Source organism: Dendronephthya gigantea, unplaced genomic scaffold (genome assembly GCF_004324835.1).
Source record: "Dendronephthya gigantea isolate DGI-Jeju-01 unplaced genomic scaffold, DenGig_1.0 000002F, whole genome shotgun sequence".
Classification (NCBI taxonomy): Eukaryota; Metazoa; Cnidaria; class Anthozoa; order Malacalcyonacea; family Nephtheidae; genus Dendronephthya; species Dendronephthya gigantea.
Genome location: NW_021163012.1, coordinates 1,080,478 through 1,106,656, shown reverse-complemented (window position 1 = coordinate 1,106,656; position 26,179 = coordinate 1,080,478). Strand labels below are relative to the sequence as shown.

Here is a 26,179-nt window from a genome sequence, read left to right as displayed (position 1 = left end):
CTACTATAATAGCTGTGTTGTTTAGCAATATACAAGTCGAAAGTTGAAAATGGAAACTCGAAAAATATCCAGGAAATTTAACTGCTTTGAAGCCAAGTATTCAAACTCAAAGGCAGTTTCCTTTGAAAGAATCTCTGTTAGATTTGATGATAGTAATATATTATAGTCCATTTTATTTGAAATGTGTTAATATTTAAATAAATACAAACTTAAAGTATAGTGATAGTGCGTCTTTTTGTTTCATATATATCGCAAGGCTATACGCCCATGAATTGTATTCAGATTTTAAATCAGGAAGTGTGAATATTTCTTTCGACTAAAACTCTTGATCATTTTCCGTTATTCCGGAGTTCGAGTGGTTTTCATTTGGCACTGAATCTGGCTTCAGGGACTACTAAATTAATACTTTCGAGACATGAACTAGATTAATGACCATGGCAAAGGTGCCAAAACATGCACTTTTGTAAAACATGCACACTCGCGTGAAGTACTTTAAAACTAGTTTTTAAAATTAAATTTCATGCATGAATATTCATATTTCGGTGGAACAAGAGGAGCATTTCTAGATTCGGAACATTGTCTGGCTAATAATCTGCCATGTAATTACCATGGCGCTTTAACGAACTCGCTAATCGATAGACAAACGAATGAGTTTATTAAACGCAATTCTGTACCTGTTAACCTGACAACATTACTTACTAATGAAACTTTTGAAACGCAGTAAAGTAATTTTAATATTTTTCGCATCAGACCAGGAATGGCGGGGGTTTAAATGTTGCTTAGCAGCGTCGATTGTTCCGTAGGTCAATGTCACAAACCTTTCCAAATGAAAAGGTCCTTGACCTCGTTCATTGCTCTGAATTGCGGCACTGTTTGTGATGCGAGTTTACTCATTGTCTTTGTAACAAGTCTTCCGTTGGTAATGGGCGGCCACGCCATTTTGCCGCGACGTGATGATGAGTGATCGCTTCAAAACGAATAATGGGCTGTAGTTGAGGATTTCACAAATAGTAACACTGGAAGAGTCCACTCAGTCTGCAGAGACGACTCTTAGAGCAGTCCTGTATAGACTAAAATAGCTTAGACTTTGGTTTAGGTTTCCTCCTACAGTAACACTGGGTCAATAAGAGATGATCCTTACTGGACCTCTCGGAAGAACAGTTTAGAACTGATAGAGCTATCTAGCAGTGGCGTCACCAGGGGGGGAACTGGGGGGGACAAGTCCCCCCAAGTGGGGGACAAGTCCCCCCGAGTTACTCTAAAGACCACTGTTGAGATTTTTCTAAATGTGAAGAGAAAAGTGAGGGGGGGGGGTACAATGATTCTAATTTCCAACAGCCGTGTAAATAAAGAAATTTTCGAATTAACGTTACTTTTGATCACCTAAAGAATAACATTAGAATAACATATCAGCATAGGAAGAGACATTGCAGATAAGATTGAGTTGGATACTCTTGTTGACACATTTAGATAAGCTAACAACAGAAAGTTGCAATTGTGAAAACTGTTGGTTTATAACAAAAATCGTCAATCTGTGGCTTTCAGATTGTCATAAAACCTGCCTGAAAATGTTGGAAATTGCGTTTTAGAGACCCTAGAAATAAAAATTTTCTCGAGGGGGAATGCCCCCAACCCCCCTAGGGGTCTAACGCCTTTAATTTTTACATCGTCCCCCCCAGTCTGAACAACCTGGCGACGCCACTGCTATCTAGAGTAAATAAAGTTAGTTTAGTTTAGGTTTCTTCCTGTAGTAACACTAGCTGGGTCAATAAGAGATGATCCTTACTAGACCTCTAGGAAGAACACTTTAGAACTGATACAGCTATCCAGTATAAATAAAGTTAGTTTAGTTTAGGTTTTTTCCTGTAGTAACATCGGATAAAAATTATTCATTTTGCCCTTGTAGATCCGAGATAGAAACATTTTCTGAGAATCTTTTTCCTGAGAACAGTCAAGGTCAAAGAGGAGGAACCATGTCAAACATGCAGACGGGTAAGATTTCTTCCGTTTTTAAACTGTATTCGAAAGGATTGAGAAAGAACCCGAGCGATAGGTGACAAATAAGTCAAATTTGAAAAAATTGCGGAACAATACATTAATCCAGAAAATCGGACCACAGGCTTCCTTCTTCCTCTAGTAAAGTCTTATTCTTGCTGATCTTGTTATGACATCATTTGTCCGGTCAGGCATATATTTGGAAAATTACAAAATGCTAATTGAAACTTAAGATTAGCTCAATTAATGCTTCTAATTGAAATGAATTAAATCGTCCAGAATGTAAAATATGATAAAATGATCGTATGAGGATGTTGAGGAAGCTGTAAGTTGTGGGTGAAAACTCGTACAGCATTTCACGTTTACGAATTTCTGTTTCTGGTTTCTCAACTTTCCAATGCATTGGATTTTATGGAAAAAACGTTTGCAACCTTCTTGCGCAATGTCTGGTAATGTTTCTACAGAGATGACAACCTCTAAACACGTGATTTAGTAGAGTGATGAATAAGTATCCACTTCAAAGTAAAAAACTCGAACATTTGTTATATAACATTAATTATTCTCAATTTACATACACGTTTCAATAAATCTCACAAATTATCTGAATCGTAAAACCTACGTGATCTTTATCACAATTAACTCCAGTTTATAATATATGTACAGTCACTAATCATAGTTTACAAAACCCATAATATAAATTTACATATTTTTATAAATATCTACATAAGTTATTCCCCTTGAGTTTGTCGCCACCCTTCAATAACATGTTATTCTAACTACCAAAAAAATGTTTAGAAAATGAATCGTATTTCCTCCCAATTATTGCACAGAAGCCATTTCTAAATAGTTCACATTTATTTTGTTTTGTCTCCTGCACACAAATATTCAAAACACGGGCGGTCGCACAAAAGTGCGTGGTCTATTATGCTGCTTCGCTTTTCACAACATTTAAACACATTTGCGACATCAGTTATCTTGAATACCACCGTGGCACACGCAAGATGTCTACCACGCTTGTTTGCAAAGCATGATGCGGATTTGGGAGAGTAAATATCAAATTTCTCTCGTTAACATCACCAAGTGATATTGACAAAGTATCTGTATTTCGTCTGCAAAGAAAGTTTATTGTTTGTCGCTGGAGCAACTAATTTAACGCATGAAGACTTCTGTTACATAATAATTTAAAAACAGTATCTCCATGGGCACACATGTTCTTGCCATGCCGACATTCATTCTCGCATCCTGATTTTTTCAACATTTGAAACGTTTTAAGAGTTTGATAGTTTTATATTGTTCAGAATTTTCGTAGCGTCTTTCACTTTCGCCCAGCTGAAATAACGATGGTTAAGTTCCCAACCTGACATCAATACTGCAATAACTTCCTGCTCACAGGTGTTGCTCTATCTGCAGATTGTAAATCCACAGACTCGCTTTACCAATTTGCAGGTGTTTAATAAGAAGGTGCATTCTCGTGGAATTAAATTACTCCTAATAAATATTAAATTCTGTATCCGCTTTATATACATTCACGTCTTTACAAAACTCTGTGCAACTATTGTCTGACAGGCCAACCTCTCTGTGCAGGAGGAAATGATTTTGCTCTGTGTGCGTTTCCAAACATGACTTGTAAATCTGGGAGTTCTCGCAATGAATACAGACCTAACTCTCGAATCATATACGAAAGGGTGGCGTCATCAACGAGGTCAAGACAGTCAAAAAAACTTGATGAGTTTGCGTGGGCTCTCGAATGTAGTACGTTCGTAGGTGGGAAACTATAATCTCCGAGTTGGCTTAGTTGCCTCATCGTATTCCAATCACGAAGTCGATTGTCCGTGATCCCGTTGGGTCTGTAGCCAGGAAGTGCACTTGTTTCCATCTTTTCTATGCTGATTTTTATCTCGATGTTTTCGATCTATAAATATGAGATAAGTTCATAATTGAGCTAAATACTTCAAGATTGGTTGAACAACATAGATCACCTTGGTCACGTATTGATAGACATTACATATTCAAGCGCTTTGGTATCTTTTAATCAGCTTGGAGTAAGACCTAGAAACGCCTGGTGAAGGCCAATAGAATTGCCAAGATCGCTTTTATAGCTTTTGCTTTTAGGCTCTTTGTCTTCGACCGAGCCAAAACACAGCTGTTGGGTTAGTGCAAGGCTCTTTATGTTGGACTGTTGTTGACTAATGAAAGCGAAGATTTAACTGATGTGTCTAACATGTTAGTTGCAACTAAACAACCACATCAGAGACATGTGGTGCGCTGTTGTATACAATCTGAATCAGCAACTCTGATTGAATAACTGGTGGATTAATCCACAGGATATAGTGTCCATTGAATATCTAGGACTCTAAGAGATCGTGACTATGTCTATATGTACATGTATAACATGGGTATATACCAGGACTGCATTGCTAACAAAATTCGGTAATTGTGATCTGTGAAGGATCCCAGGTTTCTGGCTCACTTTCGGCTTGATCAATTGCCATACAACTGTGCTCGGTAGTACTAACAACCCAAGCTACAACACCGTTAATAACTAGCAACTGAAGATGGCTTACCTTTGGGGCTTCCTTATTAGACAATCTCGTGAAGAAAATCAAGTCTTCCTCTCAGGATTAGGAGATAAAGTATTTATTTTCCTTGTAAACACAGTCGTATCGTCTTCCTACTGCGCTTGTGTATTTTCAACTGACCTTACTCGTTTGTATGTATCTGTTTTTATCTTGATCACGGAAAAGTGCGACGTAATCGTGTCTTTTGTCAGGATCAGCCAATAGAATGGCGAGTTTTGGGATGACATCATTATAATTTGTGTGATCTACGTCTTTCTGTTTACGCATACCGTGGGTAGTCAGGGAGGAATGATGATGATTGTAGACGTAAATAAGGCGTGTTAAACCTAGACATGCACATCGCCGCTAAGCCTCTGTTATTAAGACATCTTCGTAACCATATACATGAATTACGTTTGGTTACGAACCTCTAATAGGGTCAGTCGAATGTGTGTAGTAAGCTAACATATTTCCGTGTTTGGAATGCTTCGTTACACAATGCTCTCGAGCATTTTCAAAAATAGGAAAAACTGGAATTTGCGGTCAAATTTGATCATCGTCTGTGCGTGGTTCGCTCTCACGCTCTCACCAGAAACAGAGACTCTCATCATCTCTGAAACAGGCTTCATCGAGTAGCGTAGGAATCGAGCTTTCATTCTTCGAGTTACTCAACTCAAATTTGTAGTGTCACATCACATGCATGCAAACATGCAGAGAAGATGGTGCGTCTACCTCCCCTCTGAAGTGACTAAATTATGTTTCTTTTATAAAGATGAAGTTATTCAATAATAATGTTGCCATTCGTTACATCTCATATACCGCTCGTTCTGATCCAAAGCCGGGATTCAGGTTTCTTTTGGTTATTCACTTCATCCTGACTTTCAGCTGGGGACACGGAAGAAGTGTCAAGAAATGATAGAGATATCTCTGCATGGTGTATCGAAAGTCATGTTTACATGTTATTGCATGCAATATAGGCTATATAGTTACATCCAGCTGCTTGAAGCGATGTTTATATTGTTATTCAAATTTCCGCATGTCATTTGTACCACACTACGCATATTGCATCAGGTGATATGTGGGCTCACCCCAAGAGAAATTTTCGGGAAAATACGAAACCTCACGAGTTCAATGTTTTGTGGAAAGAATGCTTGATGTTATCATTGTTTAGACCTAGACTTATCCAAACATATTCACTCGATACTGTAAGATTAGTATTGCATGTTTGTTGCAGTGACTTCTAAAATAAAGACTTCTTTTATTATCATTCCTTGACCTTATCGTTTAAAATCCAAAGATGTTTGTTAAAACTATGACATATTTCCTTAAATCTGATCTATAATGGATGAAAAATGAATCCGAAAGAACTATTTGTTTTATGAGTTTGTTTTAGTAACAGATTATTTTCTTTCCGGCAATTTTCGTTGTAAGCATTACTGGGTTGCAATTTTCTTTAAATCTAAAACCATTGTTGTACTTTTGTAATGGGCTCATGTGACGGGCTCTCAGCTGTGTGTGTGTGCTTTTTAATTTAACTAAAGCAACAGATACGCAAGTTTACTTTGAGATCAAGTTTACTTTGAAATTGAAAAATAAACTTCCTGATCGCTAAACCTTCTTTGTCAATGAAAAAAATGTACATTTTTCTTGCAATAATTGGCCTATTAGCTCAGTAGTCCATTCTAAGATGAGGGGAACTTCTAAACATCTAATATCAAAGCTTTGCATTCGGAAATTACAGGGCATTTCTTCAAAGTTACTTCCCATGCAAAACTCTAAATATATACCAAAATTTTCTCCCAAAAGAATCACTCGAGTTAGACCGGTGTTCGTACGTAATTCCTGCAAGCATTTCTTTTTTGACCAGGAAAAATCTTAACAGATGCTGCACCTTTTCTGTGTCATTACAAGGCGAGCAATGACGAAGAGGTTTGGCTTCTTGCGTCAAGAACTATAAATAATATGTTTTGTATTCGTATGGAAGACTTTCCTGTGGACGGAAGTTGTTTAAGTAACACGAGAGTTAAATGGAGTTAAACGAAGCAGTATAAGGTCAAAGAGAAATTGTAAACTGCAGTATTTGGCATCTTTGATTTCTAAACAAGGTCTGTTTTGACCGATAAAGCTAGGTATAGATTCATTACACAAATCAGGAAATGCATAGCGGAGAAGTTGTGAGCGACGATCTAGACTTGCCAAAATCGACCTTCTCTCCTGTTCAAGTACGAAACTTGATGCTTTTTTTGCGTAGAAACTAGAACGAGAAAGCAAATTGCTTCCTTAGCTGCGTCCAGCATCACTTGTTGTTTTTGACAAAACTTGAGTTGATCGCCTCAATTGCTTGAACGTAAAGACATATGAATACTTAATTAGGATGGCCTAAGTTTGCTAATTCGTATGAAAGAACACAATTTGAGACGAAAATTGAAATCCCACGCATTTATGGGATGACGAAGTTTCCTGTCTCAAGCTTAAAAACAACCAAGGCAGGATTTTAGAACATGCCTTTGTACACCAACGCACTTAAGGCAAGAAAGGTATTCTTTTACTTTCATCTCCAGCTATTAGCGAAACGTGCAAGAAACCTTTTAACCGGTGTATTTGTCGTGGGCTTCTGTAGTCAAAATTGGCAAAGTGGGGAACTGAAGGGTGCCGTACACGGGAATTCTATCCTACGCACTCGTAGGATGGACGTTTCCTGCTGTGGATTAAACGAATCAAGTTGAGATTAAGGGGGTCATAAGAGAGATACGTGCACTAACTGAGCGCGTGCGAAGAAACACACCCTCGGCACAGGACTGCGGTGAGACGACGTTTAGGCCCTCCTCCTCAGTCTTCTCCTTTCTAAACGTAAAAGTAAACATGTCGTTCTATGTTCTATTTTTTTCCGTTTACCCCATATGATGACTTTGTCACTTTGACAAAGTTGTTTGCATAGACAAGAGTCACAAGACGCATTATCAATGATGACACAGAAGTCTACAGAAGCACTGAATTCCCATAATCGTGATTAAAAATCGTATTACAGTCGGATATCAAAAGACAGCATTTACACTCCATTCAGGAAACAGTAATTGCTCCAAACAATTGCAAGTATGAACGCTCGGAAGTTATGCAAGAATTTCGAACTTGCATACCAACCCACGTGCTGGTGGGATTTATAAAGTCAAAGAGGCGCTTCGTGATTATCGGGTGGAAACGCGAAGTTGCCAAGGAACAGATGAGATGTTTCTAGGAGAAAATTATCTGTCACGAATATGATATATCTGTCACAAAGAAGAAACATAATACAAGTCACTTTTGATTCCGTTTGATATCCTGTAGTCGAATTTTGATACTTCGCGGGGCACGAATCGAAAATGCACTTAATTGGCCGTAATTATAGATGATCATTGGTTAATTAATTGCTTATCACATATTAGAATTAAACGCTCTTTGCGTAGAAGAGAACATTCTGGAAGATTTGAGGAATGATTTCTTTTTTTAATCGTTGTCAGTATACGTGTTTTGCGGCTTGTATGGCTGGTTCTGGATGATTTTTTTAACTGAAAAATGGTCTTTCAAGTACACTTCAAAACAGCCATTGTTCAAATAATAATATACTTTATGTTTCTTGTCAATAGTTTCATAACATAACAAAGCTTATTTTATCATAAACATGAATAATATTTAACCATAGTAAAATGATTGTTTAGCAGCATTCAGTGCATAAAAGCACCAATAAACATTCATTAACAAATAATTAATATTTTAATCTAGATATAACTGTCTTAAGTTCTCTTATTTTCTTCCAATTTATTCTCGAGCTTGGTAACCAAAGCCTGCACAGTTTGTACACCTTCCTTTCGAGCCTTGCGGACAACATCAAGACCCTCCGAGTCAACAGTATCAAGGTCCAGCAGTATCTTCATCAGAGTTTCACTAATATAGAGATAGTTCTTATTTTGAACTGGGTCAATGAACTCAGCAATTTTCTGATCCATGCCTTCAGTTTTTTCAACAATTGATTTGATCCTTGAAATTTTTATGTCTGCAGGCGAGGGCGGATCGCATTGGCTCAGGCGCTTGGAAGGCCTTCTCTGAGTCTTCTTAGGTCTGCTGAATGTTATAGGTATTTCTGTGCTTTCACTGTTTCCTGATTCTGATGTTTGTGAAGAAGTTTCAGTTGTATTAGGGAGGCCTTCATTGTCAGAGCTGATGTTAGATTGTTGCTCCATATTCTGGTCTTCTTTCGTGGTTTTTTCGACTTCAGTTTTATTTTCTTCATTGCTACATTGTGTTCCAGATGGGATCTCTTCAGGTTTCTTCTCTCCTTGGTTTATTTTTTGCTGAGGTTGTACAGACTCAGCAGGTTTTGAGTTATCATTGATGTGCTGATGAATCTTGCCAGATTTTGGTTTGTGTTTGTGTTTATGTTTGTGGTGAACCTTGCCAGGTCTATCCACATATTGTACCGGTATATCCCAGCCGTCATAACCAAATTTACCTTTCATTCTTCTTTGTTCCTCATTGTCATAGATATCCTCCTGTTGTTCCCCCTCATCTTCAAATATGTGATCTCTGCCCGATCGCATTTTATTTTCCCGTTGTCTTTCACCGTAATTCGGACTGAAATGATGTTTTCTACGAGGATACTCGCTGGAAAACTCTGGTTCTACCCAATCTCCGAATACACTGGGCTCCCGTTTGCCTCTTCGATGATACCTCTCTTGTGGTCGGCGCATTTCACCCCAACCAAAAAACGGAAAGTCGTCGAAGGTAATAGGAATATCATAGCTCATGCTGAATCACGATTTCACTTCAAAATACTACGAAAATGTTGAAAACGAACTGAAATTCCACTATATAATCTTTCGCTTTTCAGTATTGACTCATTATGACAATGTAAAGGAAGGATCTAGAACCGTATACCATATTTGGCAAACCCTACTCTGATTGGTTAAATAAATCTGTTCTTCGAATCCTATTGGCTCCTGTAGAGTTCTAAAAATAGATTTTCCCCATTTCTTGTCGTTCATCTTCGATTTCGACTCCCATGACATTTAAATGACATTTTTGTTGTAATATAAAAGCGAAGATTTCGATATTGAGCGAAAAATATTGAAGTGTGAACCACGGAAACATTATCAGTTTGTTAGTTTGAGAAACCATGGGTAAAGATTATTATAAAATACTTGGGGTTTCACGCAGTGCAACGGATGATGATATTAAGAAAGGGTACAGGAAAATGGCATTAAAATATCATCCAGACAAAAATAAGGACCCTGGTGCAGAAGATAAGTTCAAAGAAGTAGCCGAGGCCTTTGAAGTGTTAAAGGATAAGGACAAACGAGCTGTGTACGACAAGTATGGAGAAGAAGGATTAAAAGGACAGCCAAATTTTGGAGCTACTGGTGGGCAAGGCATGCCAGCTGGTTTTACTTCGTTCACATTTAGTGGAGATCCATTTCGGACATTTAATGACTTTTTTGGAGATGAAGATCCGTTTGCAGGTATGTTTCAACGCTAGTTCAAACATTTTATCGATATACTTCCGTTTTTTTTATTTTCAATACATGAATAATACAATGAGATATAGCTAGGTAATGATTCTTAGAATTGTCTCACCATTACAGGAATTGTATGCTACTATTTGCATGGTAAACTAATACTACATTTATGGCATGGTAACTACCTTTGTATTGTAAACTAATATAGTGAACCATACAGTTACAGCTAGTACATATGCCTGCATGCTTTGGTGAAATGTATTTCAAAGTATTAACTTCAGTTTTCTCGTAATTTAGACTTTTTCAAAAGTAGTGGATTTGGTTCGCATGCTTTTGGAGGTGTTGCTAGTCCAAGTATGTCTCCTTTTTCAAATTTTGGTAATCTTGGTATGTTTGGACATTCACACTCTGCAGAAAATCTTCCTTCACGGTCGGCAAAGGACCCACCAATCTACAGAGATCTTCCTATCAGCTTAGAGGACTTATTAAATGGTACAACAAAGAAAATGAAAATAACAAGGAATGTCACTGATGGAGGAATGACATTCGAGGAAGAGAAGGTGCTAACGGTAAATATCAAGAAAGGTTGGAAGGCTGGAACTAAAATAACATTTGCTGAGGAAGGTGACCAGAGACCTGGTACAACTCCTGCTGATATTATTTTTGTGATAAAAGACAAACCTCATGAACAGTTTAAACGAGATTCAGACAATAACATATTGTACACATGCAGGATATCCTTGAAAGATGCCCTTACAGGGGCCACTGTTCAAATACCGACATTAGAAGGCAAGACGGAGAGGATGCAGTTGACATCTGTAGTTCAACCTGGGTCTACAAAAGTAATTGCCGGCAAAGGACTACCAATGCCGAAATCACCCAACCGCCGTGGTGACCTCATAGTGACATTTGAAGTTCATATTCCTGATAATTTATCTCAGAAGGACCGAGAAAAATTAGGAAAAATGTTGCCGTGAATTTGTTTTTTTTCTAACATCTTAACCACAGTGTGTTACAATGTGTGTGTTCAATACAATGTTAAAGAAAATTATTTTTTAGCATTTGTAATCTATTTTCTTTGTATATAGCAGCTATATTAAGCATATATTTTAGGCTATGACATTTAGGATGTTGTAAAATGTTTTCAAATTTACACCAGCTGGTATAGAGTGGTGCAATATTAAAGAAATATTCTCAATTGAAATGTGTTGCTCTTTACAGTGTTTTTCACATGACTTTGAATACCGCAGTGGATGCATATTATGCTAATAAAGTCAATTTTGTAACTTGCATGTGGTGAAGTCATCTTCCACCTACGTCGTCCCTGCAAACCAATATACTGCTCATGAAGCCTATTTTACTACAGCCAATTAAAGATTAAAATGCTTGAAATGACTAGTTATTTGGTTGTGTGACTAGTGTTATTAGGTTGAACCACTGTCTTCTGCAGGCTAGCTAGAAACAAATGTTCACCGTTCTTTATGCTGAAAAGCTTGAAGCAGATTGTCACAAATCACGCGACATTCAATATAACCATTCAATATGATAATATTCCGACAATCTGACTTGCAATCACTTTTGCAATCTTTATTCCCTTAAACATATTTACATTATTACAAGCATTTACAAACAAAAGCATTTCAAAACAACTAAACTCTCAAGGATTAAATGCAATTGACACGCCCCAGCCGTTTTTTACCATGAGACTTTAACAAACGTTCATAATTTGCTAAGTACCATCTTAGATGTCCAATCTTTTTGTTATTTATAGAAACGTGTTCAATGTTAGAGAAAGTCAACCTTGTCATGGACGATTGATAAATTAAAGGTAAAAATTTTACATTTGGTAACAATATCACTCATGAAGGATAACCAATCAATTCGGTATTTTTGTTGGGTATTTTTGTCCCATTTATTTTGACACACGAGAGACATCCAAGAGTCTTGACCAACTTTAGCTGTTTTTACATCCGTGCTGAGTTATATGGTGATCCTAAAAATTGATCAGCAATTCTTCCAGCTTCTCTAAGACCACTGAGTAACGCACCGTGGACCGTTGCAGGGTAGTTTCTAATAGTATGTTCTCCTGCAAAGAATACTCTTGGTTGAGATGGGCCCCCACTGCCTTGAACCGGTGCGGAATTTGCGACTGGTGATGCCATAAGATCATAATCGTTGCCAGAGGAACCCGCAGCAACGTAAGAATAAGACCCACGAGACCACTCGTCTGATTTCCATCGTGTTACCACCGTCTCTCTGGGCTGCAAAAGAAGGAGTGGAACGGTTGATTAGGGATAATGATGGTAACATATTCTTGGGTTACCATGTGATGGCACAGACTAAAGTACTTGTCAACTCGAAATAGAGACTTGGTATTACATCGGAGTGAGTTAGTTCTTCACTGTGTATGTTCTGGCTTTGTGCGAAGTTGCAGATATATCTTCTTTCGTATGACTTGTTGACCTCTTGCTGCATAATCGTCGAAACATTTCAGGCTAACCACCACTCAATCATTGATTGAAATGCTTAATAATATCCAAACGTTGACCTAGTCACCTACTACTACGGTGAACCCAACTACACCTGATTAGCAATATCTTTGCTAGCAGCGATTATCTTCAGACGAGTGAAAGCATCTGGTGAAAGACGCAGTAAAACACTAGACACAAACACTTCATATCAGATATCGTATCAGCTGAGTTTGATCAGTTGGATTAGCGTCCACGCGTGACTGAGATCAGATTGCAAACATGTGCATGTTCGGTGGAGAGTCGAAAGTTTTGCTTCACTCACCTGAGGAACATTCCCACTGCCAAATATTCCTTTCAGGACAGCGACACATCGTCCGACAATGATTTCATCTGCAACAGCTTCGAGTTCGTTTGCAGCTTTACCAGCGACCAGAGCGATCAGTATTGGAGTCTTGTAGAGATTCCAGAAAAGAAACAGCTCGCCGCGTTTAGCCGTGGTGCTGCCGACATGACCGAATAAGTTGGTGGAACGATCCCAAAACACATGATCAAAACAGAGGACAACCTAGAATGAATGGTAATGGATGGTTAGGTTGAAGAAGATTTAGTATGGTATGGTATGGTATGGTATGGTATGTATGGTATGGTATGGTATGGTATGGGTATGGTATGGTATGGTATGGTATGTGGTGTGGTATGGTGAAACCCTGTAGGGTCATAGTTGGTATGAAACAAAACAGGTCACGCCTGCTAAGGTGTATCATGTATTCAACTTACTTTGTTCAAGTTACCAAATCCCATCCTGTCAATAGCTTTAGTTTTCCATTCTGGTAAAGGTGGATGAAACTGAACGGTCTCTGGCATCGCTCTCAAAACCCCGAGAGGAAGAGTTATCAAGACAACGTCCCCTTTGAAACTTTGTGTGGTGCTGATCGCTGCTTTTGTTGTGCTTTGCGTGATGATTTCCACACCTGAAAGAGAACAAACTGATGGTTTAACTCTTGTAGCAGGAAAGAGCAAGGATCATGAAGATCTTTACCAACCTTGGCGATTGTAGCGGACCTGTCTGACCGCGGTATTCAGGCGGATGTCAAGGTCTTCAGCGAGAGCTGCGGGCAGGCAGGCATAACCATTTTGTACGGTCACATGACTGCCACTGAACTCAAAATCATCATCCTGATCCCAATGCTTTAACGATAGTTGTTCCAACGGAACAGCATTGGCGAACTCGAGGTTAGCAAAATGCCAGTCGAGAATTTGACGATCCCTTGAGGATAGATACACGTCGCTAGGATTTTAGGAGATGAAACAAAATGAATTATATTTTCTTTAAATTCTCTCTTCGTACACTCATGCTACTTTACCTTCACGCTACCGGTACTCTATGCTAGGAGGAAGATTGTGCCATACCTTGGTGGGTTATCCTCGAGTTCAATCAACTTCTCTCCCAACTGATGTTGTTCCTCATCTAATGCATCGTACTCCTAATGGTTGAAAAACGATACAGAACCTTATCAACATCAATACTCAACCACCAAAGGACAGTTTCTTCAATCAAGTTTCTTCTCTTCTATTCGTACCTTGCACAAGTAGCAAATATCTCGTAGTTTACTTCGTACTTCAAACTCCGCCTCTGCTTCTCTGGAATACAAATATTTTAAGGTGAACACAATTCCCAAACTTTTGTCACTTCTTTAGATCATCATTCCAGTGGATTGATGTAGAATACATACACCTTACATATACTAGCTCACCTTGGCTCAGGAATTTTCTCAGCTTCTTGATATTCCTGATGCATCACAGTCAGTTTCTCTTTGACTTGTTTCATCTGTGATAAAATATACCATAATAGATGGATTACAGATTGTATGGTCATGTACATAACCTGCATTAAAAACTTTCATACCTGAGCAAGAACTAACTTCATTTTCTCTTGAACTTCCAGAATTTTCTTACAATGTACAATCTGCTGTTCCTTGACTTGTTTTTCTTGCAATCTAATAAACATTATAAAATTAGTTGGATATTTGTTCATTCCTGGCATCTGGACAAATATAGACAACGGCTTACTTGATAACCATCTCCAGTGCTTGACCAAGGGTGAGTGGTTTACCATCAATCTGGTTGAAATCTAGCTGGTGTGTAATATACGATGTTGCTTCAAGTAATCTATTGAACTCCTGTTCAACCATATCATCCTTGTCTTTGGGAACCTGCAATGAGAAAGCAGGGTGAGAAAGCAGATTTCTCTCTTTGGCAGAAAATGGTCTCAATTGATCTGGAAGAAGTTAACTTAACAAAAATCTCTTTCATACACTTCTTCCATTAGTTTCAAAGAGTGGACATCTTTGATTGATTCTGTGTAGTTCCATGTTGACCTGACTACTCAAGACTGTGAGAGGATTACCACCTGTAAAGAGAAGTACAATTATCTCATACTCTTCTCATTATATCAAATAGGATTAGTAATGGTTGTACTAGGGTATTAGGGTACAGTAGTGGATTATGTTGATCACTTTGCTTACCTAATCCAGTTAGAACCATGGCACCAAGGTCAGCAATATACTGCCCCTTTCGAAATGTTGCAACTCTACCACCAACTCTTTCCTACAAAATTTAAATATAAGAAAACTTTAACCATTTACCAACAATGTGACTTTACTAAGCTCGACAGATCAGACAAGTTGCGAAGAGATGTCGACAACCATTACTCCACCTACCCTAGACTCAATCATTGTAACATTAAAACCAAATGACTGCAGTTGTCTTGCTGCAGTTAGCCCAGATATCCCAGCACCAATGACTATTATCTTTGGTGAATTGGTTACTGAAAGATGAAAGATGTTGATGTCAAGGCATAAGCTCAAACATATCACAAATGGCATCATGCTGTAGATGTGATCTTTGATTCGAACAACTTGTACAACTTACATTTTGGCACGATTTTCAACTGCTTGTAAACACCAAAGTTTATTGAGCCATATCTCTCAAGAAACGCAAACACCCGATGGACAAGCTTGCTGTCAACTACATCAAAAATTGAGAAAATGGATAAATATTAGAAAAAGAAACAAATCTGCCATAAGGATCTCATCTGGCTATGAACTAGAGCATAGAGAAGATCCATGGGCAAATTCACAAAGGAATCACACACCATTTTGCTGGGGATCCATTTCCCGAATAGCGTGTTCAACGATCAACTGTTGTTTTGGATTCTCCAGCCAAAGTTGAAGCTAGATAGGAACAGAATTCTTTGTTAATTATCAGCAAAATCAGGTATTGATCAAGTGAAACAAAGCATATAAATACCAGTCTGTTTCGGACGTATAAGAATTGCCTCTGAAGTGGTGGTTGTCCATCTGAGATATCTCGAAAATAATTGGTTTCTTGTGTTGTCATTTTATCATACGGCAACCGACTTTGGAATGCAGCTCCTTCAAGACCTAAAACATATATATTCAAGGTGTAAATGATCGGGTTTTAGCTGAATGGTGGAAGCAGAGGGTAATGTTAGTTACCAGTTGGTAGATCATCATCATCTTCTTCTTCATCCTCGTCATTCTCTGGCGTTTCTTTCACAGATTGTCTTGAATTCTGTCTTTCTACAATCTCTACCCCATTGTTCTTCAAAATCTCTGTGTCTGATAACTCATCATCTGTTAACTTTGCTAACTTTTCATCCACTTCAGTGTACTCAACCTAAATTGATGTATTTCATTTTAACCAAAATGATGAACAATTCCAGAAATATTTGTAGTTACCTTTCCTAGGCTATGTAGGTATCTATACTGACATAATAATATATGGGTAATAGCTGATTAAAGTCTCTAAAAACACTATATTAAACTAAGCGAATAAATAGGCGATAACCGCGTTCCAAACTACGGCGCAATTCTAAATATCTATGCGAAAAATATGCAAGATTTTCAAAATATTTCGCTGACGAAATTACAAAATATTCTTACGGAATTTATACGATTTATCGCATGCATGAACTGAAATTCTAGGAAATCAATTACGAAATATATACGGGGAAAATATACCCCTTGATTATAATTCCCAAGGGGGAAAATATGTTACAAATTTGCTACAAATCCCAAGGGTAATAACAAATTCACGACATCTTTTGTACGGCCATGTTGAAATTATTCGCCTGCTAATCTCGCGTTGAAACATCGTCTGAAACTGCTCTCGCATGCACTAAAAACAATATAAAATACTTTTTTTAATCTTACGGGATTAATACTTCTCTTCATCTCTTGTTTTTCTGGATAGAGGTAAGATTTTCAGTCGTTATCATTTAAATTTGATGAAAATATGGCCATCCCCCCCTATTTTGCATGCATTTGCCATGTGCTCTGTAACAAAGACGCTTAAACTCTTCGACGTGTAAACAATAGGCGACATTTATATATTAATATCTTAAATTATTCTACAGAGCAAATATATTTAATACACACTCAAATTTTCTTTGCATGATTTTTACTAACTTGGAAATATGAATTGTACGCCTCACTAATTTTGCATGTCAAAATCATAAATTTCAAAATGTACATTGCTCGACAATAGGTCAGTGTCCTCACTGTCCTATGAAAGTTTCCGGCATATTATCCATCATATTACATCAATATCTTGGTAGAACTTTCCAAAATATTCAAACATTAACCATTTAAACAGGTTATTCACGTTTAGAAAAACCCCTTGGGATCATAATATTCACGCTTCCCGCAAAAATTTCCCGCTAACTTAGCATACAGCATTTTGTTTATATTTCATAAGGAAATCATAAAGTTGCCTGAAGATAGTGCAAATGGTGAAAATTGATGTAGTATTGAATACATTTTTGCTTTCATTTTTGCATTGAATACCATCTACGGTAGTTTCCAGAAAAAATGTAAATTCTGTTCCGGCAATATGCTCTACATAACCTTCACTGTCAAATATTAACATACGTGATAAACCCTGGACTTTAAAAGTCCAATTTTTAGCGGCTCGTTTTGTACTAGACCTACTTTTGCCCGTTTTCGCTGACTCGTTCTTCGGTTCAGTTCGCTCATTAAATGCTTCTGTCCTTTGTTTGTGTTTGAGTATTCGTAGTTGGAAACTGTCGAGGTGAAATCTATCATGGCTGCGTCCTTGTTATGTGGTGCTGTGCCCTCTTCAACAAATTTGCTTTTATTGCCTTTCGCATGATCGGGAGTTGCGGAAGAATTTGACATTATTTAATCCGAAGGCTCTCCGAAGCGATTGAGCGAGGTTTGAACGACACTAGTTTTAACAAGTTTCGATGGTTATAACAAATTTTCCAGCCAAATTGTGTTTTTTGAATTTCTGTCTTCCAGTTCGCGATAGGCAAACATGAACGCAGCAACTGCCAGGTGGTCCAACAAACAATTAATTTACCACTCATGTGACCACATTCAACCAATCACAGCGCCCTGCTATTGTTTAGAAGAACACCACTAATTAATTATTCACTATAGTAACACGACGTTATTAGATTGCTTACATATATATATATATTGTCCATGTACTGACTTTACTAACCCGTTTTATTCTCTATAAACCACTCTGATTGTATTCTTTGTTCCATTACTCATAGGAAATATGAATATAAATGACATATAAATGGACCTATCCAGTTAATGTCATCTATAAATATCAACAGTAACTTGACACTATATCCTCGGTGTCAGCTGGTAGTTTGTTTGCCATATTGAGGATGACTCAGTGAAAATGAAACACTATGTTATATTGTTATTGATATGGTATTAGGTATGGAGTACTTTCAACATCTAAGAATAAATGGGTGAGAAACTTATTTCCTCAACTACGAACTAAATTCGAAAGAGTATTATATATTTAAATATTTGGCTCGACGCCAAGGCAGATCCTTATCGAAATCACTGACCATTGTGTAGTCAAGTCTGGGAAAATGCAAAGAAACTAAGAATGCATATTTCTAATAAGTTATCCAGTTTCACTTTTGCGAAAGGCTGTTATCTCACCAGATGATTTATGACTATACGGCTAGCCCATTTGGTTAACCCGAAGTATTGAAATATGTCTGTAACGAGAACTAGCTATAGTAAGCTTATCCATGTTGGCAATAGACCAATTTTCAAACGGTTTTCAAGCCATATTTTCAATAGTGTTTTCTTCTTCTCAGTCCGAGAGAGGGAGATTACGAAAATTTGTAAGAACACTGATTTTGTTTTTTTGGTATAAATCATACCATATGTATGTCGAAATCTTGTAATTGTATAACAAAGTCACAAAGACCAATGATGACAGACTCATTGAGTAATGTGAATATCACCATAGAGTCAAACAACTAGTCAAGAGATTTTACGGTTATTTGATTCAGGCTACTTATACAAGAAGTGATCACGTCCGCCTTAATCAAAGAGCAAATGGTATTGTTTTTAATAACTCATCCGTGATAAACCCTACGAAAAGGGTTCATTTTAAACATTGCTATTAGCTTGTTAAGCGAAAATACAATCCACACTTAGGTTACCATTGGGTACAGTTGCAAACTTGCAGAGTTGATAGAGGAGGGCCAAGAGTCATATCGTCATACTGTATACCTCACGTTACTTGAAGTCTCCCATATCACCGCTGGTGTAATCTTTGATCTTGAGCCGCGGAGACATTCATGAGACGGATATTTGCAAGTAAAAGTGGTTTGTTTTCATTGCAAATTTCACGATTATCACTTTTGCTAGGCAACTAAAATGACTAGAGAGAATGAAGAGGGATAGAACTTACGTCACGTTGTAATTCTAAATCAAATTCGCTATGGAATCGTAAGTGATAATGATTTTAAATATCTTTATGCAGATTAGCTATGATTGCTGACGCCTTCTTCATTCGACAAAGATCAACCCAGAAATTGGTCTGATTAACAAAGGATTTTCCATATTTTAAGCTCAAAAAGTCATGTTTTCTCGTAGATCTATAAAGATGAAGTTGTATTCTCTTACCAAGAGGCAATTTGTGTTGGTTTTTGTTGTATTTTTTACGTGCATAGCAGCCTGTGCTATCATCGGTTTGGCTGGTAAGTGTGGACATTAAAATCATGCAAAGAACGGTTTAAAACGCCCTCGAGGCTGTTGTTTTTCCTGTACATAAAGATCTTTTTTATAATTGTGTTTGATGTAATAATATCTTGATATCATTTAGGGTTTTTTCTGCTGGGTTATAATATGAATATCAGTTATTGAATGTTGCTGTTATTAATTAATACCGGATTAATAATTAAATATGTTTCCCCGTGTGTGATATCTGTAGCATTTATATAAGAACTAGAAAATTGGAGACAGTCTTAAACCAAGCATGAAAGTATTATGTAACAGCTTGCATCATTGCTTTTGAAGCTTTTTTTGTAATGAAATAAGGGTCTGTATTCATTGCTGTATTCATTCTTGTATATTGTACAAATTGCATATATTGTTTTGACATAAATATAATAAAAATCAGGTATCACTTTCTATAAATATGCAGGGAATTATCTAATGACTCAAACCCGATATTATCCAGCGAATAAAAATGTCAACGCTTAAACCTCTGACCCCATGCATGATTTCAGAACTGCGACCTGAATTATCTGAGGACTTTGTACCTAAAATAAATTTTCATTTTAGGTCCTTCTGTTATCACTTCTAATGTTCAATCAATGAAGTCTGTTCTTCCTTTAAATCAAAGCTTATCTGTGAGTTTATTTCTACAAGTGCTATTGCAGTTTGGTCTTAACTATTAGTAAACTTATCCTGGTTTAAATTGCATGACATATTTTGGTTTTAGAGTACTGTATTCAAGATTGACTCAGGTTCTTTGTCAACATTCAGTCAACAGCTGTGGTTAACATGTTTGATCAAGCTGAATGGTGTTAAAGAAGGTAAGTGAAGACATAAATCCTTCAGAGTAGAGGTTTGTGAAGGAGCCAGATTGCAAGTATGATTCCTTCCATTAGACCCCATCATATTGCTTTTTTCACAACTTTTCTTGGTTCAGAGATCTAGAGAATGCATTTAAATCAAACTGTTGAAAATAGATGTAAAGTATGTTTTATGAATATTTTCTGCTCATGATAATGATGATAATCGAAGCAAGAAGCTCCAATAGGAGCACCTCGGCCTTAAGTGTGAATCATCTTTAAACATTTTCTCTTTAAACTACCCACATTTCTACATATATCTTTGGAGAATGCAATAAAAATTGCTTTGTGAACATATAGCTTACAAATCTTTAAACTTTTACTAATATAGAAGTTACGTTTAAATACAAGTTTCATATAAATGTCAAGATCTTGTATGAGGCTTCAGACAACAGTCATAAACCATTATCACCACATTTCTTCAACCACACAAGGGAAACCGTTTGCAGTTATTTGGTAAGCTTCAACTAAATAAACTCAATTCACATGTACAAATACAACATTCTACGGCCCATTGCTACATATTGAAGAAATAGCTAAGTCACAGAATATGTGTAATTCTAGATCAGTGTACTAAAGATTGTTTCTGTCCTTATTGAAGTTTTATTTTCACTTCTATTTCTAACACAGGGTTGCGATGAGTTTGTTGTCTTCCATCTTGGATATTTGGATTATCATTCTTACTTAGCTATTGTCTCTCTGAGCAATCTTGATTTCTTACCCAAAGGAGTAACATTGGATGATGTTGTTTTCACAGTAAGATGAGATTTGCCATTCTTTTCTCTACCAAAAATTTGGGGTAGTTTGGTACTAAATTTGTGTATTCTTTGCTTCCAGTTCAGTCACTACAGTGTGAGCTTCAGTGAGGTTGAAATATGGTTTCGATTTGTATTTGTTGTCCTGACATTTATGGTGTCTGTAAGTAAATAACCTGTTATCGTTCATTGGCAATGTCCTCTTTGAGATTGTTGCTTTAGTTTCCATGCATGTTCAAGATGTTCATCGAATATTGTGAATTCTCTTCTAATATTCCTCCCAGATTAGCTTGTTCCTATGAAGCATGGTAGTCAAGTTATGTACACCCATTGATAGCCCAACTCTTCGTTAAAAATTAGGATGACTTACCAGCCTCTGACGAACAACTCTACAACGAAAACTAAAATCCAACGAAATCTTCTTTCTTCAGTGTATCTACGCAAATTCATTGAGAAGATTCCCGTTCCGTGACTGGTCCATAGAGCAGAGGTAAAAAGGGCAGAGTTAAGGGTCATTTTCTACTTCAACCATATCATCGTGAAACGTATCGTATTCCTTTGTTTTAAAGTCATTAGTTCTACGAAACAATGGTATATGCGCTATGCTTCCCTCTTATACGGTTGAAGTGGAAAACAGGCCTAATGTTAGTGTTTGGAAAAAATTTTTTAGTGATTATTATAGTCGTTAATCATTTTTCATATCATGGTAATGTGTTACCCTGTAACAATATGAATGTTGAACTGCAAACAACTCAAGAAAGCACGCTGTTCAAATGCACGTCGCACGCAAGCAACACTTGATTTACATGAGGGGAATCACGTGAACATCATTTTACAGAAATGTGTCTTTTTTTACTTCAGGTGGATGTCTGTTTTGCTTCCAATGTTGTTGCTCTTCAACGGTAAAATCCGACGATAATTATAGTTCTTTTAAATAGTTTAAAAATCAAAATTGGTACAAATACGAACTGAGCGACCCCCTTAACATAATATTTTGTCTTCGTTTCTTTCAGATCCAATATTTCCGTTACATTTTCTGGTGAAATCGTGGGTCCCAGGGATGTTTGAGTCGATGTTCCGTGCGCTCTTCCTGGCCGCCATATTGTTGTTTTGGTTGTGTGCGTTTCATGGTATTCGCGTCAGTGAAAGACATTTATTCGGCTTCTACATGCCAAAGATTCTGTTGGTTGGCCTCGTTGGAATATCAGCGTTCACCCTCACGACCTGGCAACAGTACGTGCAGCCATCAAACTGTCTTGTGTATCATCGATTTAGCGCATGTATAATTTCATCATTCTCTAAAGGGCTGTTTACATACATAAGCCCGGTTGCCCAGACACGATTTTGAGGTATTGAAATAAGTCTTCATGACACCAAACAAGCAGATTCTATTGTTGGGATGATTACATCACTCCCAGAATCATGTTTTATACTCATTTCAATACCTCAAAGTCATCTCAAGCTTCGTTGAATCTCGGCTAACAGCCCCTAATGCTCTATCAAATTGCTTTGTAGATACAACGAGCTTCGTGATCCAGCTTACCAATCTAAACTTGATATATCAAACTTCACGGTAATGCCTCTAATCAGTTTAACGATAGCTCCATACAAAATCACGGGTGGGAGGAACTATACTTATAATCTCTCGAAATCAAACTGAAAGAACACAGTATCTCACCTGTTTCCTGACCTAAATTTGAGAATGTACATGTATGATTTCCTCTCGAAATTGATACTCTTTAGTGTTTGTGATAAATGCATGCTTTACGCAACCCCCGTGAGGAATAAATTCTTCATTCAATTGTATGCATGGTCCCGGCTCCACTTGAAACTGTTTTATATTTTGAATATTTCATTACAGGGTTTTAAGATATTTTTCTTCATCATCACCTCCATTTACCTTGTTTATTTGATATACCTGGTCGCCAAGGCTTACACTGAAATCAAAGGCTTGCCATATTTCGGTAAGATATTTTAGAAAACCTTTCACAAATGTTATCAACTTTTACAAGATTTACAATACCGATTTATCGTTTTAGATATTCGTCTAAAATTTTTGACCGCTCTAATGGTGGTCGTCGTGGTCGTGTCGTAAGTGCAATACATATAAATCACAAAGCAACTTTTTGTTCAAAATTGAACAAGAATTCTTCCCTAATGCATTCAATGATCTCCTGTTTCAGGTTTATATTCGTCATGTTGAGATATGGACGAACAGTTTTACAGAATAACTTCATTGCCGAACTCGAAACGACCTACAAAAACAATATCCTTTGTATTGAATTCTTTAGGTCCGTTTACACTTGCAATTTTCGCTGCGATTTTATTTGCGATGTTCTTCTTTTGATAGATGTGAACGAGTGAATTAGTTACTGAGGTTCTGCATAGGCAAGGTTACCTCCAAATCATTGGTTATAGAAATAGGATGAAATTTATTATTTTTTTTCCCTAACCTGTCTCACCAGCTGAGTTTCTCATGTTTTATGGACTATTAAATTTTTATCTCTACACGATGTCATTTGTCTATTCTCCTGCGAGAAATGCACTCTATGGTAGGTGTGCGTATGCGCGTGTTACCTTTGCGTGCGTGTCTTAGTGTACCATCATCCTTCATCATCCCTCTCAATCTAACTTAAAACACAGCCTCGTGACGCTACATCTTCATTCCTACAATCACCTCTCTTCCAGATTCTTTTTTCAAAGACAATCCATCAATGTCGATGATTAATGACTCTGACGAGGAAATCTACAGGTTGTTGTTTTTTGTTGTTTTTTTGTTTTTCTCACCTACCATTTCTAAGCTGTTCGCTTTGAAACAGTACGTCCCATTAATATACCAGCGTCTGTGTGTGTGATGGCTGCTTCTCAAGAGCTGCCTTCCTCATAACGTACATATAAACAGAAAGATAAATCTATATCCTGCAACCTTTTTCTAACTCTGAGACGACTTAAAGAGTAAACATTTATGGCTTGGCTGTTCCTCCTCAAATCTGACCCAATCGGGTTTTTCGTTTTAGAAAAAAGGTTAACAGCAGAACATCGCTGACAAGCGACGATTAAAATCACTAACCTGCTGTGAATTACATGTTGGGTTAACAATTGTGATAGGTCAGCGGTTGGTAAACCCACTGATCTGTAAATACACTGGATATATTGCAACCCCGTTAAAGCCTGGTTCTCATACTGCTAAATAGAATAAACTGCTTTGTTGTTTTGAATAATTTTTCTTCGTCATCGGGCACAAACAATACGTCGCCGACTGTCTTCGACATATGGGAACCAGGCTTAAGGGAACTCGGAGTTGTACGGGCTCAGTTTTGCGCAACGATCAAAGCCTTACGTTTTTCAGTTAAAGGAGGCACATCTGGTCGTCTTAATCTGTGCCTAAAACTCAGATAAACCATTGTCTGTTTCACCTGAATTTAATACAACCATCGTAGTTACTACAATCAAATTAAAATATGACTTAGACAGGTAAAAGAATGACGTAGACAGGTAAAAGAATGACGTAGACAGGTAAATTTAAAAAAGATATATAAAGTAGCATTTAAAATTAGATTATTTATAGAAATTTAAATGACATTAAATTATAGACGTAAAATCTAGTGCATCAAATCACTGTGATTATGACGAATGGAGTTGTATATTTATTTACATTGCAACTTTTAACGCGTGGGGACTTGTAAAGATGTAATTTTTCTTGTGAAGTTCCACACAACATTTAGGAATTGGGACAAAATAAAAATTGCAAAGCAAGGTTTGAACTAGTTACTTCTACAACAGTGCTTGAAATTAATAAGATTACTTACAAGTTTAGTATGTGTGCTATATACCGCAATACGATATGTTTTTACTGCCCAATGGGTCCAGTCTCCTCTTATAATAGCTCTATCCGTGTTGGCACTCCTCTTGTATCGGGTGACGGGGGGAGATTCCCACTCTTTTACTCAGATATCTATTCTCAGACCAACCTCTGCGAGCTTCTTCACGATCTTTGCAAGCATCGAGTTCTGCAGTTAATTTTCTGATGATTTCCTCAGCATCTTCCAGTTTACGTTTAAATTTCTCCTTTTCTTCGTTCAAATGTTCCCTGTCTTCTCTTTCCTTCTCAAAATCTTCCTTGTAAACGATCACTTGCGATTTCAAGATCTCACATTGCTCTTCCGAGAGACCACCGCCATTAGCCTGGTGCGTATACAAAGCTCCAGCTAATCTTGCTAGTTCTCTCTCCAAAGGTCCTTGGCGCTTTTCAAGTTCATTAATCCGTATCTTCAATTCTTTTTCCTCATCTTCCAGTAACCTCTTCCCCCCTTGAAGCATTTCAAATCTCATATGAATTTCCTCATAATCCTTCTTCGAGCCATGATTTATTTTAACCAAAGCCTCAAATTTCTCTTGATATCCTTTATCGTCCCCGGTCGTACCCGAGTGTTCACCGGTACAATTCGATTTGCTATTTCGCAGCGATGATTTAAGCTCCTCGTTTTCTTGCTTCGAATCAATAATCAATTTTGCCAATCGTTCGTTAACCTTTACTGAGGCATTCATTTTTATTTTCGTTTCTCATAGCAATTTGCAAATCTGTGTGTATTTTCTATTCGTCAGTTCCTTATTACGTTTATTTCCAAACCCTACAGAGTTCAAGTCGTTACTAATGCTCGTAACATCTCGCGTGCGGTGTATATATGCACTTTGGTTTCCCAATAATAAAATGACATCATTTGTCTAATTGCGTCGCGCTTCGAAAATTCCACATTTCGAGGATTCCGCGCGAGTGGAAATTCCGAAATGTGAGTGGTCACAACAATCAAGCAAGTAATCCAAATCATTTGCAATCCAAAACAAGTTTGGATAGCAAATGGAGCAAATGGATTTGGCCATGTTTTTTAATTTCCTGTACTGTTGCATTGGAGCAATAATCAATTTTGCCAATCGTTCGTTAACCTTTACTGAGGCATTCATTTTTATTTTT

The 26,179-nt window shown here is 37.3% G+C and overlaps 5 protein-coding genes across 8 annotated transcripts; 2 read left to right on the top strand and 3 right to left on the bottom strand.

Moving 5' to 3' along the window:
* Positions 1 to 8,153: 8,153 nt before the first annotated feature.
* On the bottom strand, positions 8,154 to 9,423 carry LOC114536069 (BAG family molecular chaperone regulator 3-like). Its single transcript, XM_028557426.1, has one exon. The coding sequence runs from the start codon at positions 9,332 to 9,334 to the stop codon at positions 8,324 to 8,326; it is 1,011 nt and encodes a 336-aa protein (XP_028413227.1). The 5' UTR covers positions 9,335 to 9,423; the 3' UTR covers positions 8,154 to 8,323.
* A 152-nt stretch (positions 9,424 to 9,575) lies between these two features.
* Positions 9,576 to 11,211, top strand: LOC114535173 (dnaJ homolog subfamily B member 4-like). Its single transcript, XM_028556555.1, has 2 exons — positions 9,576 to 10,045; positions 10,340 to 11,211. Exons 1-2 carry the CDS (start codon positions 9,703 to 9,705, stop codon positions 11,017 to 11,019), a joined length of 1,023 nt encoding a protein of 340 aa, XP_028412356.1. The 5' UTR covers positions 9,576 to 9,702; the 3' UTR covers positions 11,020 to 11,211.
* Positions 11,212 to 11,613: 402 nt separating this feature from the next.
* On the bottom strand, positions 11,614 to 17,940 carry LOC114533681 (lysine-specific histone demethylase 1A-like). Of its 2 annotated transcripts, none has more exons than XM_028555280.1 (17): positions 17,526 to 17,940; positions 16,032 to 16,212; positions 15,823 to 15,956; positions 15,668 to 15,746; positions 15,445 to 15,540; positions 15,234 to 15,340; positions 15,039 to 15,120; positions 14,829 to 14,923; positions 14,584 to 14,726; positions 14,420 to 14,510; positions 14,268 to 14,341; positions 14,094 to 14,154; positions 13,924 to 13,997; positions 13,557 to 13,801; positions 13,291 to 13,484; positions 12,836 to 13,078; positions 11,614 to 12,303 (listed from the first exon to the last, which is right to left on the bottom strand). In XM_028555280.1, the coding sequence occupies exons 1-17, from the start codon at positions 17,730 to 17,732 to the stop codon at positions 12,007 to 12,009; spliced, it is 2,403 nt and encodes an 800-aa protein (XP_028411081.1). In that variant the 5' UTR covers positions 17,733 to 17,940; the 3' UTR covers positions 11,614 to 12,006. The 2 variants fall into 2 exon arrangements, with proteins under 2 accessions (XP_028411081.1, XP_028411089.1); XM_028555288.1 differs by lacking the exon at positions 17,526 to 17,940 and adding an exon at positions 16,749 to 17,493.
* Positions 17,941 to 18,186: 246 nt separating this feature from the next.
* LOC114533698 (transmembrane protein 181-like) lies at positions 18,187 to 24,947 on the top strand. 3 transcript variants are annotated; one of them, XM_028555311.1, is made up of 18 exons: positions 18,187 to 18,322; positions 19,242 to 19,322; positions 19,470 to 19,573; positions 20,160 to 20,227; positions 20,320 to 20,413; positions 20,784 to 20,908; positions 21,083 to 21,208; positions 21,290 to 21,370; positions 21,639 to 21,697; positions 22,069 to 22,109; positions 22,221 to 22,440; positions 22,723 to 22,780; positions 23,069 to 23,171; positions 23,247 to 23,298; positions 23,391 to 23,473; positions 23,670 to 23,759; positions 23,896 to 23,959; positions 24,225 to 24,947. In XM_028555311.1, the coding sequence occupies exons 2-18, from the start codon at positions 19,315 to 19,317 to the stop codon at positions 24,265 to 24,267; spliced, it is 1,419 nt and encodes a 472-aa protein (XP_028411112.1). In that variant the 5' UTR covers positions 18,187 to 18,322; positions 19,242 to 19,314; the 3' UTR covers positions 24,268 to 24,947. The 3 variants fall into 3 exon arrangements, with proteins under 3 accessions (XP_028411112.1, XP_028411107.1, XP_028411099.1); XM_028555306.1 differs by lacking the exon at positions 18,187 to 18,322 and having other exon boundaries at positions 18,728 to 19,322; XM_028555298.1 differs by lacking the exons at positions 18,187 to 18,322; positions 19,242 to 19,322 and having other exon boundaries at positions 19,358 to 19,573.
* A 36-nt stretch (positions 24,948 to 24,983) lies between these two features.
* On the bottom strand, positions 24,984 to 25,858 carry LOC114533722 (TNFAIP3-interacting protein 1-like). Its single transcript, XM_028555320.1, has one exon. It carries the CDS (start codon positions 25,753 to 25,755, stop codon positions 25,096 to 25,098), a length of 660 nt encoding a protein of 219 aa, XP_028411121.1. The 5' UTR covers positions 25,756 to 25,858; the 3' UTR covers positions 24,984 to 25,095.
* Between the last annotated feature and the right edge of the window lie 321 nt (positions 25,859 to 26,179).